Raw genomic sequence first — 23,948 nt, 5'->3', positions numbered from 1 at the left:
AGTGTCTCTGCCCCCGGCTCGTACGTCCAGCGACATGTTGCTTCAGCCTCTCGTCCTCCAGCTGGCTCGGTCTTCTGAGGTGTGATGCCGGGTTTTCCTTTGACACACAGAACCACACTTCCGGAAAATTGACTCCTTTAAAAATATAAAACCTAGAATAATGTAGACTGTGACTTATCTGCAATGTGTAACCAGAAGAAAGAGCAACGTGAAGCGGAGAGGTTGAGGTGTTGCATCAGGAAACTCAACAGCAGAATTCATTAAACAATTACATTTCATCAGCAATTATGGTGTGATGCTGGATGTTAAAAATATCACGCTATATGTATTGTCTTTAAGTTGAATAATATCAATAATGTATGAAAGATGTGGACTATTTCAAGGTTTATTTAAAAGCTGAATTGTGTTGTTGCTGGATTTAAAAGTTGAATAATGAATCCGTATAAGAGACAGTTACCTTCTGGGGTTTTTATTTTAAACAACTAGATCCCATCCCTAGTTTCCTGTTAACATACGGTGAGTTGGGGGCTTTTGTTTTCCTGTAAGATACAGTTACTATATTGGGCTTTTATTTTGAAGGATATAAAAAGGCCCTGTGGGGACAGACAGGAGGCTGCTAGTGGAGACAGCTCTGTTACAGCGGTGTGGTTATGATATGCCCCTGAGCGTCCCAGTGAAGAGAAGTTAGGGCATCTTTAGCTTCTGTACTAATCATTTTACAGGGAAATAGAATAGTTGAGCAGTGGAGGGATTTAAATCTAATCCTTCACATTTGATTGGACCACTACAAAGTGGGCGGGCTTAGCGGTTACCTCCACAAAGTTCTTCCTCACCTGTTGGAGGAGGAGGGTTGCTTTGGAGACGTTTAAACCGATTTACAGAAAAGTAAAGACGGGTTTGATGATGATTAATGTAAAATGACTGATACAGATTATGTTGGCATGTTTGGCATATAACAAGATATAAATGAACAAATCACACTTGACCAAATTACTAAAACTGGGAACATTTATTTTTCATTTCAGTGGGTCTTTAAAGGCGACATAGCATGAAACACCAAACAACCTTTCCTGTGCTTGAGCTCATCATTTGGGCATCTGGCCAACACTGGAATAAGATGACCCAGTGAGTGTTTTACACAGTGGGAAATATTATACTTGCACCACCAATGTAGAATGACTGTGCCCAGTAACTCAGGGTATTTTCAAGACATCATGCTCCTACTTTTAGTCCCTATTCCAACTATGTTGTATTCTGTTGTGTTATGTTACATACATATCTTGGTTTCTTATACTGATCACATTAGTGGTGTGACTTGTGACTGATGTCAATTTGCTGCTATGACAATCCCTTTGGGATTAATACAGCCGGCCCTCTTCTGTCCATCTCATCATTTGAATAGGACACGTTTCTCTTCTATGTTCTTAGCTCTCCAACACGGATGATTTGGTGCCTGTTTAAACAGACTGCATACCTAAGCTTGTATTTGCAGCCTGATATGATATGTAGGACCCTGAATCCTCCAGGCATCAACATGCTCACATTCCCAACAAGGAAACGTGTTTAGCAAAGACACAATGATCAATATGAAGGGTTAAAGCCTCCATCGTTGATCTGCAGTATCACGGTTTGACACTGCATTGTTACGCAATGTCTCCTTCACTCAAGCAGTGTAGAAACATCAGAATAAATAATTCAGCATGTCCACAGGGGCTGTCCTGTTCATTGGCTGTAGTTATTCTGTGGTCTGTTGCAGGACCTTCAGCTGGTCCTCGATGGTCTTCAGTTCCTGCTGCAGGGCTGATGTCTGTGGACAGGAGGGAGGTAAAGGTGTGCTCACAGGATGCAGTTAACATGTAGCACGACTCTCCTGAACTAGAGGAGGCATTACTACATAATGAAGACATACATCATTATAAATATCATATGCAAATCATGATATTAATAAATACTGCAACACAAGGAATGAATCAATATATTTGAAAATAATTTAAGAAAAGTCAAGAAATGAAAAGTGATTTAAGTTAGGGTTAAATGTTATTTCATCATTCATTTATTGGAATTCAATTTATAGATTTTTGTAAAAGAACATTTTGAAATAAAAATGGCTATGATGAAAGTCCCCCCACAGCTGCACTGTGAGGTGTTGGACCACCACAAGAATACTCCATCAAGCTGGCAGACACTTGTGACGGACAGACTTTCCTCTGTGTAGAACCAACATTGTCCATGAGGTATTGGCATGTGTAAAGTTTTTAGATAACAATGGTACCTTCATGGTAGCGCCTCCATCAGTGTGAATGTTAGTTAGTCCTGATGGACAGGTGGTACCTTCATGGTAGCTCCTCCCATCAGTGTATGAATGGGTCACAGATGTAGTGTAAAGTGCTTTGAGTGTTCGGAAGACTAGAAAGTCGTGATACAAATACTAGTGCATTTACTATTTACCCTGAGGGGGACATAAACGTCTGTCCCAACCTTCACGGCATTACAGTGGATGAGACATTTCACTCAAAAGAACTAATGTCTACCTAATGGTGACAAAGGTCTGGGGATCACCAACGTCATTAGCAGACATCCTCTGGGAACCATGAATGTATAGAAATGAAGATGAATATTTCACTTAATAAGTAGTGGCACCAGAGGAAAAGTTCAGGGATAATGAAGTCATTAAGCGTCCACATCTGGGGAACATGTCTGTGGAAAATATCATGGCAATCCATCTGATAGAAATCAAGACGTTTCAGTCTGGACCAAAGGGGAGGGTCCTGAACATGTGGTTGTGAAAGAGGCGGAGCTACTGCCTCACAGCTGCATGCCTCCGCTCACCTAAACCACAGCTGTAGTTCACATCCACATCTGTCCAAACTCACCACTTCGTCATTTAACCCCATTATCACACCTTGCTGTGAAATAGTCATAATTAGCACCTGAATTCTTATTCGTGAGTTATGGCCCAAAAACTAATTTTGTGAGGTCATTGTCTCTCTGCCAGGTCTCTTGCCGGTGCGGAGGCATATGATCCAATACAACACATGAACTCTTCCTCAGGCCCATGATGACACATCATAGCAGCCTCCCTGCTGCTCTGCTCACCTTGGTGGCCGTCTGCTGCCGGACATGAGCAGGAACCTTGGTCAGGTAGTCTGGAGACCGGACTCTGCCGAGGACCGCCTCCAGCTTGGGAAGCAGCTTGTCTCTGCGCTGGCTGAGCTGCAGCACCCGCTTATCGGTGTTCCTTCCACCCTGAGAGCAAAGCAGAGCGCATGTTATGTTGAATCATTTCTGTCATATTCATCTAATGTGCTGTAACTCTGTTACGTTATTCATTCTAGTCACATGACATCTATTGCTTCTGTCCATCCGGGGAGAGGGATCCTCCTCTGTTGCTCTCCCTCAGGTTTCTTCCCCTTTTTTCCCTATGAAAGGGTTTTTACTATCTTTATTGGGGGAGTTTTTCCTGATCCGATGTGAGGTCCCGGGACAGGATGTTATGTGTACACCCTCCGAGGCAAACTTGTATTTGTGATGTTGGGCTATATAAAATAAACTGAATTGAATGTTAGACACACAGCACCCTGCCGGGCACACGGTGATGAAAGGGCTGCAGTCCATGTCGGTCCAGTTTGCATTTTAATATTAAAGTTTAGCTAGCACAAAGTCCATGCTGAGTCAATGTCACATTCAATCACGAATAATTGCTTCATACATTATCCACACGCAAATACATTTTCAATTTGATCAAATAATTAGATTGCAATTAGATGTTAGCGTGGTAACTTTATTCCAGGCTACAGAGTTACAGGGCTCATTCCCTGTTGGGCAATGGCATGCAGGTAGTAGTCCTATGTAGGAAAACACCTGGCTGGGTCTGCTAGTGAGGAAGTCTAAGGACCAGCTGCAGATGAGCAACTCAAGTGTACCACTTCCATGGGGAGATCGTGTTGAAGGCTGAGCGGGCCTGAACAACACTCTGCTGTCTTTGTGAGAGGAGTGAGGGCCGAGAGGAGGACGGGACACGGCGTGACCACTTGTCTTAATTAAACTGATGGTGGGTTCTGTGATAACAGACCACAGCAGGTGGTACGTTGTCCAAAGTGAGCTGACTTCAGCTCAGTCTGGTGCAGACACGCCAGTGGGTCATGACAAAGGGCACACAGAGATTTATTTGATGAGGCATTGTAGCCAACAGTGTATGATGTGCGTTAAAACGCTCACACACCTATCCAGTGTATTGTGTTGGAGCAAGTCACCAACACAATACACTGCGACACCACAATGCTACACACTGTGTGTCTGTGCAGAGAGAACTTAGGGAAGAGGATGAGCAGAGACAACAAGCATTGACATCTTGATCCAGACTAAGATACAGAGACATGATTGGGGCTGGAACTATCAGATTTTTGCTTTTTTGGATTAATGTGTCAATTATTTATCTTGATGGTTTCCTTCCCTTCCCCCGAAATGTAAACATGATCTGCTGTGTCCTGCCTGGTCACTGCTTCTGTCAGGGACAGTGTTGTCTTTGTTGTATACATCTGGGAAATGGCATTTTTTTTAAAAAGTAAAGAAAATACAAAGAAAAGCAGTGAATCCTCACGACTAGGAGGCCGGGGCCCGAACTTGTTGATTGTAAATATATGAAAAGATGAATTAATGATCAAAATTGTATGCGATTCATTTTTTTGTCATCCACTAATCCAGTAGTTGTGGCTGTAAGAGCTGAAGGACTACTACACACCTGCATGTGAAGGTGCAGCTGACATGTGTGGTCCACCACTCCGACGAGGCTCCCTGGAGGGGGAGGGCTGCAGTGCTGGTCCCCTCCATGAGGACAGTGGATATGGAGGATGGAGATCCGGCTTAAAGTCCAAACAGCTGACCCAAAGTGGAGGAGGACCTGGGCCTGGCTGGGTGTGCACACTGCCCACACTGACACACGACACACAGATGAACCACTTCACCTCATGTTGAGTAATCCATGTATTCATTCAGAACTGGATTTCTAGCATGGAAAGTGTTACTTCTGAACCGTTAAATAACTTACTCGCAGGTTTTTCTTTGGTCATGCCACACTGGGCCCGTAGTGACCGTGCCACTCGCATCACTTCCTGCACCAGCTGGAAATCCCTTTCCTCTTCAGGGAAATGCCAGTGTGCCTGCAGGATAGAGACATTACAACAAGAACACGTCAGCTGAACGACACGGAGAGTTAAACCCAATGATGAGAGATCATGTACGTCTAAACTAGACCTAACTTCAAGCTTTTCTCTTCCTGCAGAGCAGACCAGTATATGGCCTCAAGCCCAGGTAGATGTGGTTCAATCTAAATGTCCTCTACTAAACACACCTACGCTTGCGGAAAGAAAAAGTAAAACCCCTTTGAAAATGTGACAAGAAATAGTAACAAAACAGCTGGTACAACGCTTCAAGATGCAGCTAGCAAGTAGACGTCTATAAAAAGGTACACTGATGTTAAACATTATGCATGACTGTGGCTCAGTGGTAGAGCACAGTCGTCCTTCAATCAGAGGATCGGTGGTTCGATCCCCAGCTCCGCTAGTCTATGTCCATGAACTCTCAGAATTCTCTCTGATTTGAATGTCTTCCTCACGAGATGAGAAGTCATTTTAAATGATCCATTTACTCGTTTTGTCGAAACGAAATGTTTGATGAATGTAAATAAATATTATAAATATATTTTCTGCTGGCATTCCTCTGATTTCAGTTGTTTTTATGTTTTTATGTCCTTCGGCAAAGTCAGCATCTAATGCTGACTTACAGAAAGGGATCATAAAGGGCTTAAAATGCCTGAGAGAGACTCAAACACTCTACGATGTGACAGTGGGACAGAACTAAACCCTCAACCATGACGTGTCTGTGGGAAGGAGAGGCGCTGCGTCCTACCAGCTGAGAGGAGCAGGGGTACGGCTGGAGACACAGAGGCGTCTGGGCCGCCGCTGCAGGGCTGAAGGGCTGCAGCCTCTGCCACAGCTCCTCGGTGATGAAGGGCATGAAGGGGGAGAGCAGCGCCAGAGACACCGACACGCAGTGCACCAGCACGCTGAGGGCCGCCTGCCGGGCGCTGAGCTGCTGCTCTGTGGCCCCCTGCAGCAGCACAGGCTTCACATGCTCCTACACACACACACACAGGCAGACGCGCACACACACACACACACACACACACACACACACACACACACAGACACACACACACACACACACACACACACACACACACACACACGTTTCCATCAGTCTTTGACTCCCCGTGTCTGAGCCTCCTGTCGCCATGAAGACATCAGGTAAACAAATCCTCCTTCCCTTTTAGAAGAAGCAGTGAGTAGATTACCGCCGATACAAAGTGTACCCATAATGCATTGTGGTAGTCGTGCTCCTCACCAGGTAGACGTCACACAGGCTGTGGACCCAGAAGGAGTACAGGGCGGCCGTTGCGGCGTGCAGCTCGTAGGCCTGGAAGGCCCGCTCACACTCTGCTGCGGTGCTGCAGAGTCTGGAGCAGATCCAGCGGTCCAGGCTGCTCAGACCGCTCGTCTGGAACGGTTAGAGCAGCAAGTCAACGCTGATGACGCCTACCCTCAGCTGGGCTTCATTCAAATACACATTGGAATTTGGATATCCTTCTCACATAGTAGTCCCCGTCCTGTATTTAAAGCAGCGTGTGTGTTCTGACCCCATCGGTAGAGCTGGTTCACTGGTTCAGGGACTCAAAACACCAGCATCTAAAGGTGCTCTAATGTCAGTGTGTGCTCGGCTGCTACTTTTCATTCTCTAGCACCTTTCTCAAAAGGAAGAGTTCAACATTTTCAGAAAGACATTGTGATTAATCTCCTGTGTGAGTAGAGTAAGAAGCCTGACACAAAGACTGGCAGCAGGAAACACACTACTCTAAAGATCCCAACAGGTACGTCAGCTTTAGCCTGTACCCCTTAGTCTGTACCCCTTAGTCTGTACCCTACAGTCTGTACACTATAGTCTGTACCCTTTAGTCTGTACCCTACAGTCTGTACCCTACAGTCTGTACCCTACAGTCTGTACCCTACAGTCTGTACACTATAGTCTGTACCCTACAGTCTGTACACTATAGTCTGTACCCTTTAGTCTGTACCCTTTAGTCTGTACCCTTTAGTCTTAGTCTGTACCCTTTAGTCTGTACCCTTTAGTCTGCACCCTATAGTCTGTACCCTTTAGTCTGTACCCTTTAGTCTGTACCCTTTAGTCTTAGTCTGTACCCTTTAGTCTGTACACCATAGTCTGTACCCTTTAGTCTGTACCCTTTAGTCTTAGTCTGTACCCTTTAGTCTGTACCCCTTAGTCTTAGTCTGTACACTATAGTCTGTACCCCTTAGTCTGTACCCCTTAGTCTGTACCCCTTAGTCTGTACCCTTTAGTCTGTACCCTTTAGTCTGTACCCTTTAGTCTGTACCCTTTAGTCTGTACCCCTTAGTCTGTACCCTACAGTCTGTACCCTACAGTCTGTACCCTACAGTCTGAACCCTTTAGTCTGAACCCCTTAGTCTTAATCTGTACCCCTTAGTCTGTACCCTACAGCCTGTACCCTACAGCCTGTACCCTACAGTCTGTACCCTACAGTATGTACCCTACAGTCTGTACCCTTTAGTCTTAGTCTGTACCCTTTAGTCTGTACCCTTTAGTCTGTACCCTTTAGTCTTAGTCTGTACCCTACAGTCTGTACCCTTTAGTCTGAACCCTTTAGTCTGAACCCCTTAGTCTTAATCTGTACCCCTTAGTCTGTACCCTTTAGTCTTAGTCTGTACCCTACAGTCTGTACCCTTTAGTCTGAACCCTTTAGTCTGAACCCCTTAGTCTTAATCTGTACCCCTTAGTCTGTACCCTTTAGTCTTAGTCTGTACCCTTTAGTCTTAGTCTGTACCCTTTAGTCTTAGTCTGTACCCTACAGTCTGAACCCTTTAGTCTGAACCCTTTAGTCTGAACCCCTTAGTCTTAATCTGTACCCCTTAGTCTGTACCCTACAGTCTGTACCCTACAGCCTGTACCCTTTAGTCTTAGTCTGTACCCTTTAGTCTGTACCCTTTAGTCTGTACCCTTTAGCCTTAGTCTGTACCCTTTAGTCTGTACCCAGACATGTGAAAGCAGCTGGTGGTTTGGGGCAGTTACTGCTGGAACAGTTTCCATCCCTTTGCCCAGCGTGTCTGACTCCAGTCACAGTTCTTCATCCACTTGAATCTGGGAGCTTTGAGCTGCTGCTCGCTGTATTTTGGAGCTTTAAACGGAGCCCGGTTAACTGCTCCTAGTATTAATGCTAAGCTAGGCTAACCACATCCTGACTGTGTGGATTTATGTTGCTGACAACGCGACGCGGTTGTACGAGGGTTGAGAACAGATTGCAAACCCATTACTTTGTCTGACACGAGGCTGGTGGCTGAAGTCAGCTATAGTCCACTGATCTGTGCTCATGCTATGCCTAGCAACCACAGGACCAAACCACTGGGAGTCTTTGGGTCAGACCATTGGTCATCATGCAACTGAAGCTGGCATATGCCTACATGTCAGCTGATGCAGAGTAAAGATGCTTCATGCTCTGCAGTGTGTGGCTACAGGACGGCTGCAGCATTTTCTTTACTTTATTCAAAAGGCGTTTTACATTTCATTAAATCCTTCGCTCCATCTGCTGAGGCTTCCTGTACCACAACGTGAAGAAAGCCTCAGTGGCACCACGACACTGGAAGGCTGGCAGTGACGTTATACACATTTCTGAAAGGTTACTGTTCTAATATCTTAGTAATGTAAAGACAAGCTTAGCCCTTTTCCATCAACAGCACAACTAAGTAGCTGGATATGAAAATAGAACATCTTTGCTGTACCTCCTCCAGTGTTCCCACTGGTGTTGTGTTGTCACCCAGTACTCCCAGAGTGAATCTCAGCGTCTGCCACATTTTATTACAGAAGTGTCTGCAGCTCAGGACCTGAGAGATGGACAGACTGATGTCTTCTCCTGAAGAAGAGAAGAGTCCATCAGTGGTGCTCTGAGTGTTCGTCCAGGAAGTCCAGGACAAATGCAACCAGTACAAACATTTTCTTAAACAAAAAGCTATTTCATTGAACAGAAATATGAATATGAATGTTTAAATATCAGAGGCAGTACAAGCTAGAAAGAAGAAAGTATTCTTTATTGATCCCTTGGGGAAGTTATTCTCTGCATTTAACCATCTTAGTGATTAAGGAGCAGTGTGCTGCTGTGAGGCGCACAGGGACCAACTGGGGTTTAGGGAAGATCATGGGAACTATGGGGAGACCGGGGATCGAACCAGCGACCTTGTGGTTTCAGGACGACCTCTCTCCCCATGAGCCACAGCCGCCTAGAAGCTAATTATTATTCCTGCTGTTTAACTCACCATGTCACCAGTAAAGATCAAGCAACCGCTTGATCTTTACTGGTGACAATATAATTGCGACAAGAAGTGTTTTAAAGCTAACACGCTTTTCCATGTTATCTGTTTCGTATAACATAGTTATACGAAACAGACAACATGACCACTCTCCCCATACCTTAAACTACGACGTGTTGTTTTACAACACGTCGTGTGACGCTTTACAGCGTCACACTGCTTTCAGTTGGTTCCCTAGTCTACAACAACATCAAGGTGCTGGACACAGTCATCATCCGCTCAGTGGAGCTCTTCTGTTCCTGCAACACTGTTTGACAGCTCATTCATCCATTCCCTCTCACCCTGCATCTTGTGAGAGCAGAGGGAGAACCTCAGAGCATCAGTCCCACACTGAGGGATCCCTTTGGGGAAGTCTTTCCTCTGTGGGGAAGCAGATGGGAGACCGATAAGAGAGGAAGGAATGTGCTCAGTCAGCTGGAAAGGAAAAGATAGGAACTGACCTGAGCTTCCATGGCAACCAGCTGCTCCCTGGGGTCCAGGTTTCCCTCCTTCACTTTCTCTTGAAGTCTCTGAGGAAACAAGCAACAACAAAGTCTGAGGGAATCAGAATGATGCATGCATGACCTCATCTTCTGACCATCAAAGCTCTTTCACACTACATGACATCATTCACCCATTCACACACTGATGGGAGGAGCTACCATGAAGGAACCACCTGTCCATCAGGACTAACTAACGTTAGGCTCGTTCGTTAGAGCTGCGCCTCGCCTGGAATCCAGAGAGAGCAGCAGTAGGCGTTGACAATAAACTGCAATCAAGTCGGACAGTTTTCAGCTGCCTTCAAAGTAAACACAGGAAGTCACAGAAAAAAGTACTTCCTGTTAGTTCCGAACTTTTGTCTACTTGTAGTTTACAGATCACGTTTGGATTTATTATATGTGTTTATAAATATACATTAATGTAGAAATGAGTGTGTAGCTGCATCCTTTGGTCTTTTGATGTCTGCCTGTGAAATACATTACTAGTAGTTTTGATGTGTGTTGTATAAATACGATTTTGTATTAACAACCACACAAGAAATGTTTTTAGATCAAACATGAGACTAATAGTCAATAATCCAGCGTTAAGTATTACAACTACACATAAAATAAGAATTTTCTACAACACGTGGTGTTTGCTGTCAGATCTAAGAGCCAATCAGCTCTCTGATGTGGCGACAGCCAGGCGTTTCCCATCATGCACTGGGCCACGCAGTCGTTGGAAAGCAACTGCGGCGGCTGACTCTGAAATCGATGGCGACTTGATCTCGTGAGAGAATCGTTGACAACGTGTGCATGACGTCAGAGCAAGTCGGGAGCAAGTCGGAAACAAATCTAACCGGCATGCGCGCCGATTGATTCTGCGCAGAACTGACTCATCTCGAACGAGCCTAGACACACACTGATGGGAGGAGCTACCATGAAGGAACCACCTGTCCAACAGAACTAACTAACATTCACACACGGTGCCACGGGGAGAACGTGGAGGGAACCCACGCTGCCATAGGGAGAACCCGGCCCCTCTAGCTGTGAGGTGCCAGCCACTACACCACCGTGCAGCCCCCATAAATAAATATGACTACAAATATAAACAAAGAGGAAGAAGGCTATGAACAGACCGTGTGCTACCTACCTCCAGAGAGACTCCATGTATAACGTCTAACGGGTCAATGACATTTCCCAGAGATTTACTCATCTTCCTGCCATGTTTATCTCTCACCAGGGAGTGAAGGAGAACCTGAAAGAAAGAATGGGAAGAGCCAAAGGAGAGAGAAGAGCAGCAGGATGGGCCGACACAGTGATCAGTTAGTGGTGTTTGAAATAACGCCGTTGTGTTTGAGGTTTCTCATCACAAGAACCTGTTTGAAGGGCAGCTGTCCAGTCAGCTCGGTGCCCAGCATCACCATCCTCGCCACCCAGAAGAAGATGAGGTCGCTGCCCGTCTCCAGGATGGAACTGGGGTAGAAGCGCTGAAGGTCCGGGGTCTGTGGGAAGTGGCGGTGTGGTTATAACACAGAGAGAAAGGGCTGTTGGTTGAGGACGATGCTCTGCTGAATCGGGGCAGTACCTGCTCAGGCCAGCCCAGCATAGCGAAGGGAAACAGCCCAGAGGAGAACCACGTGTCCAGGACATCATCGTCTGTAACCAATAAATACATACATGGTATGTTGGTAGTGCTGCTCTGGTAGAACTACCATGACAACAGTATATACAGTACGAGGCTTTCAGCTGGTTCATTGATTCAAACACTGCTTATGACCGCATACTCTGTGCATAAGTGGAAACGTAGCAGTTGTAGTCGCCAAAACGTTCGATTCAGTAAGTGTTTTTCAAAGAAAGAGTCAGACAACTCGCCCTGTGAGAGTCAGAGAGATGGATACCCCTCCCTCCAATTGTCAGAAGTGCTGCTATAGGCCTAGACTGCATCTTATGATACACTGAGCTCCTCTCTCCTCTTCTCTCTCTCCTTCTGGATGAATTCATGTCTCTTCATTGCACATCACTAACTCTACTTCTTCCCTACAGTTTCTATGGATCGTGGCTGTCTGGAACCGGTCCTGCCTCCTGCCTCCTACCTCCTGCCTCCTGGGACCTGCCTCCTACCTCCTGCCTCCTGCCTCCTGGGACCTGCCTCCTGGGACCTGCCTCCTGGGACCTGCCTCCTGCCTCCTGGACCTGCCTCCTGGACCTGCCTCCTGCCTCCTGGGACCTGTCTCCTGCCTCCTGTCTCCTACCTCCCGCCTCCCGGGACCTGCTTCCTGTCTCCTATCTCCTATCTCCTGTCCCTGCCTCCCGTCTCCCGTCTCCCGCCTCCCATCTCCTGTCTCCTGTCTCCTGCATGGCCCTGCTGATGCCCTCCTCTCCCTCCTTCTGCTTCATGGATCGTGGTTATCTGGATCATGGTCCATGCCTACTACTCATTATATGAATAATTTCATATTCATGTAATGTGTTGTAACTCTGTTACGTTATTCATTCCGGTCACATGACATCTATTGCTTCTGTCCATCCAGGGAGAGGGATCCTCCTCCTTGGATTGAATATATCTGTCCCAGTGGGCGATGACGGGCAGCAGTGACTCGACCTGAATGCATATAGTCCTGAAGACGAGGATACAGGGGACCGTTTGCTACCAGAGCCGGACAGACAGCGAGGTCTATCCACTCACTCACAGTAGCTGTGTTAGCAGCAATAGCAAATGTGGAAACACGTGTTGGTGGAACGCTGTGGTTAAATGAGCGTTCCCCTGAACGTTTAGCAGGGTTTTCATCAGCAGGTTAAGAGGTAAGACAGAGCTGAGTCACCCTGAGTCAAAGTGATGTCTTCCGGCTTCACTCCATATTTAACAGCAGCTCTTTGTCGGGCCTCGTCCTCGCTCCGTCCACAAACCCACCGCTCCTACCAAAACACACACACAGAGAAACGTATTCACATTATCCAGTCATCCGTTCTGTTTTAGTCAGGGATGCATCAGCTGGAGGGCTTGAACAAACCAGTCTGTCTAACAGATAAACCAAACAGTTCACAGTAGTAGTATTCTTAGAACATACACACATCACAAACCCAACCTCTTGTTTGTCAGTCGAGTTCGGAAACTCCACTTGGTAAGCAGGGATCTGATGACCCCACCAAAGCTGCCTGGAAATGCACCAATCACTGCAAGGCAAGCAGAGGCACACTGTGGACAACTCCTTTGTTGAAATAAGAGCTCATTCATCACCAGAATGATGTCACACCAGTAACAACAACACACACTTGTTCCCCTCACACCGCTGTTCACACACATGAGGTCAAGGGTCAGGACAGCTACCTGATGTTGGACAGCCAGTTCTTCCATGTCTTGGTGTAGTAGTGAGGGGTGATTTCCAGCTGTCCATCTTCCACAGCCTGGAAAATAAATAGTCCCCTTTTTTAGTGTTCCATGTTCAAAGAGATGACATCACCTGACTGCTCTATTCTTCACTATATTTACATGATGAAGCCTACATGCTTACTTTACAGCATGGGATGCAACCATACACATTTAAAGTGTCACCTCAAGCTCAACATCTCCACCAACTTGCCTGGATAGCTTTTTGACCCATTTCTTCACAGCTAACGAACCACTGCTTCTTTAGAAGAGGCTCAATGACGTCTCCTGAGCGGCTGAGACCAGGAGGGAGGAAAGACACAGTGGAGAAAGAAACCACAAACATGTACGACATTACAATGCATTGCATTCCAACATTTACAACACTCATTCAAGTATTTTAAATCCTGCGTTGTGTACATCCATGTTTACTAGATTGTAGTCTTTTTCTAATGTCTTTATTGGCACATTGCTGCTTTTCTTGACTCATTACCGCCACCTGTAGGTCGGTAGAACACTGTGCAGCCTTGTGCATATGAATGAGACAAACAAAATGGAGACCCACTCATAAAATATATATATTTTTAATTGCTCCATAGTTCTAATAGAGGTCAGAAACTCCACATAGTACCTTTCAGGCTTTATTTGCATAATTGGGAGCTAAACCAGACGGCAACCTCCAGTCCTGAAAAGTGAAGCCAATGCAGAAGTGTGTTAAAGCTGCATTCTCTCTCTTGACCACCAGGGGGCGACTCCTCTGGTTGTATAGAAGTCTATGCTTCATGTGTTAAAGCTGCATTCTCTCTCCTGACCACCAGGAGCGACTCCTCTGGTTGTATAGAAGTCTATGATTCATGTGGTCATCATTGTGTGAATGATGACAAGTAGTGTTAAAAAGCTTTGAGTGGTCAGAAGACTAGAATATCATTCAGTTTATCTTTTGTGAAGAAGCTTTTTTGAGCACTAAGATGAAAAACTGCTGTTGAAAAAAACCTTTGCATTAACATGAGCAGCTCTGCTCAGGTTACATTCATACATGCACACACAGGAAGTCACAACAAGTACCTGCAGACGGGTAAAGTCATGGCGTGATTCTCCTTTCCTCTGAACAGCCTCTTCTCCACCAGGGCATCCACAACGAGCCGTCTGGCATCAAACCGCTTCACTCCCTGAACACAGAGTGGCAGAACAGGATAAAGAGCAGCAGAGTTGAACATAAAGAAACACGCATCCTGCTTTAGCTATCACTACTCGATCACTGATGTCCAGCAGAATCTAACATGGCCCCGTGTTCTGACCTCTGCACCATATCCACTTATCGTCTTTCTTCAACACATCATATACTAACACTAAGTGGACAGACAATATCAGTAGTGTTCATGCACCTGGAGCCATTGTCCACAGGGCGGAGTCATGGTCCCATCTCCTCCAATCACAGTGAGGCGTGGCAGGGCATGTCTCTGTGACAGCAGGAAGTCAGTGTGGTCGTGAGCAGGAGTCACCTTCACTGCACCTGCAGAACACAACCATTAGGAGGCGATCAACCAGCAGCTCACATCACATGACAGCTCTCTGATGTTTATGTGTCTGCGGTCACCAGTTCCTAGCTCCATGTCCACCATGCAGTCAGTGATGATGGGCAGGAGGCGCTGGGTGAAGGGGTGTCTGCACTGCTTCCCATGAATATCCTGGAACAAAGTGGAAATATATATGTTATAAAATATATCCTATCAAATGTGTGTGTGTGAATGCTAAATCAGGCACAATTATACTGCTGTGATCAAAATGTTCATTCTTTGACTCATATTTAGCCCTTTAAGGTCACTAGAGCTATATCTTTTCTTGTTTCTATCCTTTATAAATATACAATATTTAAACATTTTTATCACATATTTTACAATATAAGCCAATAGGAGACATCTTCTGTAAAATGTATTCAGACCTAACTTAATATTTAAACGGTTACAAGACTTTGAACTATGAAAGTATAAGTCGGTATACGTTTTATACATCTTTTACAGCTTCTGCATTATCACAGTTTACATTTGGGTTTTCAGATCTTTTGTGTATATTGTAGGGTGTATTGCACTGGACAGACTACAATAAATTATTATTTGGGTCTATGGGTTGTGTGTTCTTGTGGTCCTCCTCCAAAAAGCTGCTCAGTGGAGCGACGTCTTTGGTCCTCAGGGCAGACACTGTGGAGAGGACCTTCTCTAGAGAGGCAGGTTCTCTTCGGTCTGGAGCCGCCTCACTTCTAGTCTCTATTCGTTCATTGATGTCTTGCACCAATTCAAACTTCCTTCAACTAGAGTACTGTTGGTTGTATGCCACTGCAAACCAGACCAGGAGCTGTTTACATCCCTGTCTGTCCAAAATGTCATCACTTTATCATTTTGAAATTGTCCTAATTAGCATATTCATTCTTGAGTTATGGCCCAAACCGTGTTCTGTGAGGTCACAGTGACCTTTTGACCATCAACTTCTAATAAGTTCATTCTTGAGTCCAGGTGGCAATATGTTCCAGACATGAAGGCATTCCTGAGGTACTGCGTTCATGGAGGAGGCTCAACGTGGGACTGGCCTGATAGCGAGGGTCGTCAGGGTGAACCGCCACGGCCACGTCTCCCAGCATGGTCTCAGGGCGGGTGGTGGACACCTGCACCTCTGCATCTGAACACAGGCAGCAGGGAGGGTACATGAGAGAGGGAACATGAGAGGGCTAACCATCAGGAGAGAGGGAACATGAGAGAGGGAACATGAGAGGGAACATGAGAGGGCTAACCATCAGGAGAGAGGGAACATGAGAGAGGGAACATGAGAGGGAACATGAGAGGGCTAACCATCAGGAGAGAGGGAACATGAGAGGGCTAACCATCAGGAGAGAGGGAACATGAGAGGGCTAACCATCAGGAGAGGGAACATGAGAGGGCTAACCATCAGGAGAGGGAACATGAGAGGGCTAACCATCAGGAGAGAGGGAATCATGAGAGGGCTAACCATCAGGAGAGGGAACATGAGAGGGCTAACCATCAGGAGAGAGGGAATCATGAGAGGGCTAACCATCAGGAGAGAGGGAATCATGAGAGGGCTAACCATCAGGAGAGGGAACATGAGAGGGCTAACCATCAGAAGAAAGGGAATCATGAGGGCTAACCATCAAGAGAGAGGGAACATGAGAGGGCTAACCATCAGGAGAGAGGGAACATGAGAGGGCTAACCATCAGGAGAGGGAACATGAGAGAGGGAACATGAGAGGGCTAACCATCAGGAGAGGGAACATGAGAGGGCTAACCATCAGGAGAGGGAACATGAGAGAGGGAACATGAGAGGGCTAACCATCAGGAGAGGGAACATGAGAGGGCTAACCATCAGGAGAGAGGGAACATGAGAGAGGGAACATGAGAGGGCTAACCATCAGGAGAGGGAACATGAGAGGGCTAACCATCAGGAGAGGGAACATGAGAGGGCTAACCATCAGGAGAGGGAACATGAGAGAGGGAACATGAGGGCTAACCATCAGGAGAGGGAACATGAGAGGGCTAACCATCAGGAGAGAGGGAACATGAGGGCTAACCATCAGGAGAGAGGGAACATGAGGGCTAACCATCAGGAGAGAGGGAACATGAGGGCTAACCATCAGGAGAGAGGGAACATGAGAGGGCTAACCATCAGGAGAGGGAACATGAGAGGGCTAACCATCAGGAGAGGGAACATGAGAGGGCTAACCATCAGGAGAGGGAACATGAGAGAGGGAACATGAGGGCTAACCATCAGGAGAGGGAACATGAGAGGGCTAACCATCAGGAGAGAGGGAACATGAGGGCTAACCATCAGGAGAGAGGGAACATGAGGGCTAACCATCAGGAGAGAGGGAACATGAGGGCTAACCATCAGGAGAGAGGGAACATGAGAGGGCTAACCATCAGGAGAGAGGGAACATGAGGGCTAACCATCAGGAGAGAGGGAACATGAGAGGGCTAACCATCAGGAGAGGGAACATGAGGGCTAACCATCAGGAGAGAGGGAACATGAGAGGGCTAACCATCAGGAGAGGGAACATGAGAGAGGGAACATGAGAGGGCTAACCATCAGGAGAGAGGGAACATGAGGGCTAACCATCAGGAGAGAGGGAACATGAGAGGGCTAACCATCAGGAGAGAGGGAACATGAGGGCTAACCATCAGGAGAGAGGGAACATGAGGGCTAACCATCAGGAGAGAGGGAACATGAGAGGGCTAACCATCAGGAGAGAGGGAACATGAGGGCTAACCATCAGGAGAGAGGGAACATGAGAGGGCTAACCATCAGGAGAGGGAACATGAGAGAGGGAACATGAGAGGGCTAACCATCAGGAGAGAGGGAACATGAGGGCTAACCATCAGGAGAGAGGGAACATGAGAGGGCTAACCATCAGGAGAGAGGGAACATGAGGGCTAACCATCAGGAGAGAGGGAACATGAGGGCTAACCATCAGGAGAGAGGGAACATGAGAGGGCTAACCATCAGGAGAGAGGGAACATGAGGGCTAACCATCAGGAGAGAGGGAACATGAGAGAGGGAACATGAGAGGGCTAACCATCAGGAGAGGGAACATGAGAGGGCTAACCATCAGGAGAGGGAACATGAGGGCTAACCATCAGGAGAGAGGGAACATGAGAGGGCTAACCATCAGGAGAGAGGGAACATGAGAGGGCTAACCATCAGGAGAGGGAACATGAGAGGGCTAACCATCAGGAGAGAGGGAACATGAGAGAGGGAACATGAGAGGGCTAACCATCAGACCCAGCATGCGTCACAAACACTCACCGTGGCCCTCTAGAGGGTAGGCGAAGGTCAGCATGGTCCCAAACTCCACCGTGTCTTCATAGCCAGGAACAGACAGCATGGTCGGTCCAGACAGCTCCCGGGAGTCCACCTGGCACAAAACCCACAGGCTGACCTACATGTACCATTCTTCACAATGATACTTTCTTTGTCATTGTAGAACAAAATGAATGATGACCCTACACCGTGTGTCCTATTTGTGGGATGAAGGCCGTAGGAACCAGCCCTGCTGTAAAGGTGGACCATGTTTACCGGGTTGAAGCCTGAAAAATCATTCTTGAGCGTGGAAATAGTTTGGCAAAAACTCAATCTTAACTCAAGGTCCTCTTACTAGCTTTTTCCAGAGCTTTCAACTGCATCTGGCAGTCAGCCTCTCAGTCGAGTCTTAGTCGAGTACAGGAAACCCACTCCACCCCCCCCCCCCCCCATTAACCCTGTTATCTCATACAAAGGTCCCTTCTACCTGTGGGTCAAGTGATGATTAAATATCTCCTTGACAACGCTGAGAAGACTGTGAGATCCAGTTGAAAACTCAAGGAAAAGAAAGTAAGTGGACTTGAAGTTAAGATTTTAAAACCGGTAAAAGTAATTCAATGACGACATCACGTGTTTGGTGCGCCTGATGGAAAATGATTTGAAGCTGAAGACAATATATATGATAAATAACAAACTGTGGCAGTACAACAAACTTTAGTACAATCCCAAAATATACCTTTATCAAAAGTAGACCCGACTTAAAAATAGCTAATCACTAAATGCATGTGGACATAGTTATGGTGGTTTTAGAAAGAAGAGTGGAGGAAAGCACCACTCCAGACCACAGAGCTCAGATCCAGGATCAGCTGACAGCATAATGAGCTACAGGAAACCACAGCATACAGTTCTTATTACATCTGGCCCTGTGTTCATGTAGATTCATTTGTCGAGAGACTAATGTTAAATGGACGATGTTTAGAAATGTATATTAATGTTCAAGTTAGTTTCATTTCCCCAGTCGTCCAATGTCTACAGAGAAGAGCTGGTTCCCGTAAGAGGAGGAGCCGTAGTTATTTACATCTCAAACATGTGGTATCCAATACTTTGTCGACCTGTCGTCATCCCTGTACTCACCTCTATGTCCGAGATGGCAGACTCCAGAGCACAGCTCCAGTTGACCAGAGCCTCGGAGCGGTAGATCAGACCGGAGTCACTCAGCCGGACGAAGGCCTCGGTCACCGCCCTGCTGAACGCCTGAGGCACACCAACACGTTATACACCACAGTAAAGCAAGGGTGTGGTCATTATATCTATTTATATGACATCAATACCAATAAAGAACGTATCATGGAAATGACAAATCTTAAAGCCCTGTGTAAGATGTGTAGGACTTGAGAACATTGTGTGCTAGAAAGCTATTGTGGAGACACAAGGAGAGCTGAGGGGCCGGCCTCCGGTATCTAGAAGATATCTAGAAGATATCGATATGACCCACAGTCGGTCTCAGATGAGCTCATAATCACCATCACAGTGCCATCAAACCCTTATGAATGATGGCTGCCATGTGCAGTGTACAAAGTGGAATTTCACCATTAGCTATTGGAATAAATAACTAATGAACACAACTGGACCTCCAGATGTGTTTTACACATTATCTCACAACACAAGACCCAGAGAGAGCAACATTTTCCAAACTCTATCAGGGTCATCTGTGACTCTCCACACATACACTACACATTACAGGTGCTATAACAAGAGAGTGACACATCTAATGGAGTCTTACTGGATCCATGGTGAAACACGCTCTGCTCCAGTCCAGAGACGCTCCGAGGCTCCTCAGCTGGTGGTAGATCTCGTCTCCTGTCCTGGGACACACAGGACAGAGTAAAGCCAACAGGCTGGGGCCCAAAAACCGGATGAAGACGGGTAAGACAGGAATGGTCAGACTCACTCGTTCTTCCATTTCCACACCTCACGTACAAACTGAGTCCTGGTGAAGTCCTGTCTGCGCTTCCCTGCGTCCCTCAGCAGTCGGCGCTCCACCACCGCCTAACAGACACAGAGTATAATGGGACGAGTCCTTTACAGTGACAGCGCTCTGGAAAACCTGAGCCAGAAGAAAACTAACATCACTATCACCTCACAACCAAACAACTGATGTGCTTCTTGTTTAACGGAAATAACTCTTCATGCCGTTAAGAGGAACTCCACATCAAGTGAAGTTGACTGGCTTTAAGGAGAACTGCTCGGCATGACATAACTATGTCAAGTCTCCTCTGGTTCAGGAGTTCTATTGGAGGTGATGGGGGACAAACTGCCGAAGCCACTCTAAAGCTTCAGCAGTGCATGAGCGCTCACAAAGTAACTGAACAAAGGAGGACGGGGGATTTTGTCCATTGGAATCACGTTAGCAAGGGATCGAGTCAAAGCAACATTTACAGCAGGTTACATGTGAAAGTTGAGAACAAAATAATTAACAAAAGGTGAGCCAGACCTTTACATCCCAGACTGTCATGAAAGAGGAAGAAGACGTTGTCATACCTGTGTTGCAATACCTGCATGGTCACATCCTGGGACCCACAGCACTCTGTGGCCCTGCATCCTCCTCCTGGTGGAGTAGAAACCCATATTTGACTTTATCAAACAAACAGATTCATTCTTAAAGAGCGACGACTGACACTCGACCGGCTGCAGACGTTACCATCGGACCAGCGCGTCCTCCACAGCGACAGTGAGCGCGTGGCCCAGGTGCAGAGTGCCCGTCACGTTGGGAGGAGGGATACACAGAGCGAAGGTCTGGTCTGCGCGGTGAGACAACCGCTCCTGGTGGACATGACAGGTGTGAGAGCGGGTGAGCCAGTGTCTGTTTGATTCTTTACCTGCTGGGGCGTTCACTCCTGCTCTGGACCTTTGCTGCTGTGACGAGGCAAATGTTTGCTGTGAAGAAAGCCTGGTCATCGGACTCAATGAAGACAGAAGAGTGCAGGTGAGAAACCATACATCAATAACATTTTGACTTCTTACTACGACCTGTGGCTAGACATGCTATTCGCTTGTATGACAGGTGGAGGGATATCTCAGAAAGAGTGGAGCCAGAAAGCCTCTTTGGCTGGAGGTCAGTGTCACAATCACACATGAAGACAGCAGGGACCTCCTGGGTCATGACACACACCATCGGCTAGATTGGTTCAATGCAAAGAGTGTAAAGAACCAACAGCATTCAGACTGGTAGTGCACAACGCCACTTCATATAAGTGTTCAACTTCAGTCTCTAACAATAATGCTGTGTTATTTTATATGACAGATTATATCAAAGGCTGAAAAGGAAGTAAAATATGAATAAATAACTGAAGGGCCCCTTTAGTTTGTAAGAAGTGTTAGTGTGATGTGTTTTCCTCACATGTTGTTCTGGACGGAAGAACCCCTCTTTCTCCCACCACTGGTACCAGCTGGACTCCACATACTCTGGACAGTATGCGGCTGGGAGTGGCAGGCTGGTGTCTGCAGAGAACAAGACTTTAATGTGGGCAGACACACACACGGCAGAGCAGCTGCTGCAGGGACAGTCAGTCACCTTTCTTTGTCCCTGGAGGCGTTTGAGCAGCGTACACCACTTTCTGCCGCTCACGCCACTCCACTGCTTCCTCTGCAGGGGTCTGGAACCAACAGAGCACACGGCATAGTCACCACCACTGTAATGCACCCGGGAGCATGTGCACTGTGAGAGCAACGCACCACCATACCAGACATGTATATGATATCTGTACCAAAGTATTGATTGCCATGTATAAAATCATACAGACTGAGTTACAGGAATACACCACAGACACGGGAGACGAGCGTGATGCCTGAAAAAATACAATAATAAATTGATTGTTTGATGTGGATATTTAGGCAAAAAGATGGGGCATTATAATTTGACAAACAGATAAATCTATGAAAAAAAGCAAAGCAAAACATCCAATTTTACAAGACTAAATATGACTTTTGACTAAACAGACGGAATGAAACATGTACATAAATGAAACTAAAGCGTTAGGCTGGTACTTGTATGGTAATTGATAGAGATGTGGACCTGTACTTGTATGGTAAGTCAAAGAGATATGGACCTGTACTTGTATGGTAATTGATAGAGATATGGACCTGTACTTGTACGGTAATTGATAGAGATATGGACCTGTACTTGTACGGTAATTGATAGAGATATGGACCTGTACTTGTACGGTAATTGATAGAGATATGGACCTGTACTTGTACGGTAATTGATAGAGATGTGGACCTGTACTTGTACGGTAATTGATAGAGATATGGACCTGTACTTGTACGGTAATTGATAGAGATATGGACCTGTACTTGTACGGTAATTGATAGAGATGTGGACCTGTACTTGTACGGTAATTGATAGAGATATGGACCTGTACTTGTACGGTAATTGATAGAGATATGGACCTGTACTTGTACGGTAATTGATAGAGATGTGGACCTGTACTTGTACGGTAATTGATAGAGATATGGACCTGTACTCGTATGGTAAGTCAAAGAGATATGGACCTGTACTTGTACGGTAATTGATAGAGATATGGACCTGTACTTGTATGGTAATTGATAGAGATATGGACCTGTACTTGTACGGTAATTGATAGAGATATGGACCTGTACTTGTACGGTAATTGATAGAGATATGGACCTGTACTTGTACGGTAATTGATAGAGATATGGACCTGTACTTGTACGGTAATTGATAGAGATATGGACCTGTACTTGTATGGTAATTGATAGAGATATGGACCTGTACTTGTACGGTAATTGATAAGAGATATGGACCTGTACTTGTATGGTAAGTCAAAGAGATATGGACCTGTACTTGTACGGTAATTGATAGAGATATGGACCTGTACTTGTACGGTAAATGATAGAGATGTGGCTTTGGAGGAGCTGTTCATGAGTCTTTCCCTGCAGCTTCTGTCTTACTCACACTGCGTTGGCCTGACAGTATGGCCTCTTCCCGCTCTCGTCTCCGCCGCTGCTGCTCTGCTCGGGGCCGAGGAGAGCAGTGTTGCGGTGAAGAGGAGGAGGAAGGTCTCGGTGGCTTGTTGGAGCAGAGTCTGGCTGACAGCCTGCAGCTCGGGACGCGTCCTGCCCTCCACATCCTCAAGAGCACCCTGCAAGAGAAACGACCACACATGAGCTCAGCCAGGTCTGTACGCTATCAAACACATGAGCAACAAGTGCATCTGCGTGACAGGTCATATTCCCACTGGCTTCTGCAGCTACTTACTGTGCTTTCAATACACGAGTGTTCCGGGATGACAGCCGCGACCTTTTAACTTCGCCGCTTCGCCTCAGAAAGCCCCACAAAGTTGTTTCCTATCAGGTTGTTAATTATATGTAAACATGGCATCGATGCATAAGCGTGTAGAACAACTGTGATGTCATATCACTCTGTTGAAATATATTTTTTATTTCATTCTTGGCATGTAAGGGACTCATTAAATGTCACGGACAACCGGAAGTGCCCTCTAGAAATGTCTTCCCCTCAACGCTGTTGCTGACAGACCGAGAAAGACGAAGCATCCTGCCGACGTGTAAAAATAAAACGACATATATGAACAATGTTCACCAACAATACAACATTATTGGTCCAACTGTTACTTTATTGGACACATATACTATGCAATACAACGGTGGTTTGGCGTCGCTGTGTGTCGTCGAGGCGACGCCGTGATTCACAGAGCTGACACACGCTTTGACGTGAAGAGCTGTAACTTCCGTTTGAGTGTGAGCTGCACAGTGAGCAGTTGACCACAGCTCAACACTTCAACGCCTCAGCATCTTCACGTCAACACTCTGCATCGTGACACGGGC

The 23,948-nt window shown here is 46.4% G+C and overlaps 1 protein-coding gene across 1 annotated transcript; it reads right to left on the bottom strand.

Moving 5' to 3' along the window:
- Positions 1 to 1,005: 1,005 nt before the first annotated feature.
- Positions 1,006 to 23,232, bottom strand: vars2 (valyl-tRNA synthetase 2, mitochondrial; the record flags this gene model as incomplete). The annotated part of the gene is made up of 29 exons (XM_079232366.1): positions 1,006 to 1,807; positions 3,097 to 3,246; positions 4,742 to 4,932; positions 5,048 to 5,159; positions 5,908 to 6,135; positions 6,403 to 6,555; positions 8,868 to 8,998; positions 9,734 to 9,812; positions 9,893 to 9,961; positions 11,064 to 11,168; positions 11,290 to 11,415; positions 11,499 to 11,569; positions 12,736 to 12,829; positions 13,000 to 13,087; positions 13,242 to 13,318; positions 13,495 to 13,576; positions 14,346 to 14,449; positions 14,666 to 14,793; positions 14,878 to 14,968; positions 15,865 to 15,953; positions 18,090 to 18,198; positions 19,218 to 19,337; positions 19,867 to 19,948; positions 20,035 to 20,132; positions 20,625 to 20,691; positions 20,785 to 20,906; positions 21,484 to 21,584; positions 21,658 to 21,739; positions 23,059 to 23,232. 29 exons carry the CDS (start codon positions 23,230 to 23,232, stop codon positions 1,736 to 1,738), a joined length of 3,195 nt encoding a protein of 1,064 aa, XP_079088492.1. The 3' UTR covers positions 1,006 to 1,735.
- Positions 23,233 to 23,948: the final 716 nt, after the last annotated feature.

Source organism: Taurulus bubalis, assembly GCF_910589615.1.
Source record: "Taurulus bubalis genome assembly, chromosome: 16".
NCBI lineage: Eukaryota > Metazoa > Chordata > Actinopteri > Perciformes > Cottidae > Taurulus > Taurulus bubalis.
The sequence above is the reverse complement of the archived record's forward strand: the minus strand, read 5'-3'. Positions and strand labels throughout refer to the sequence as shown.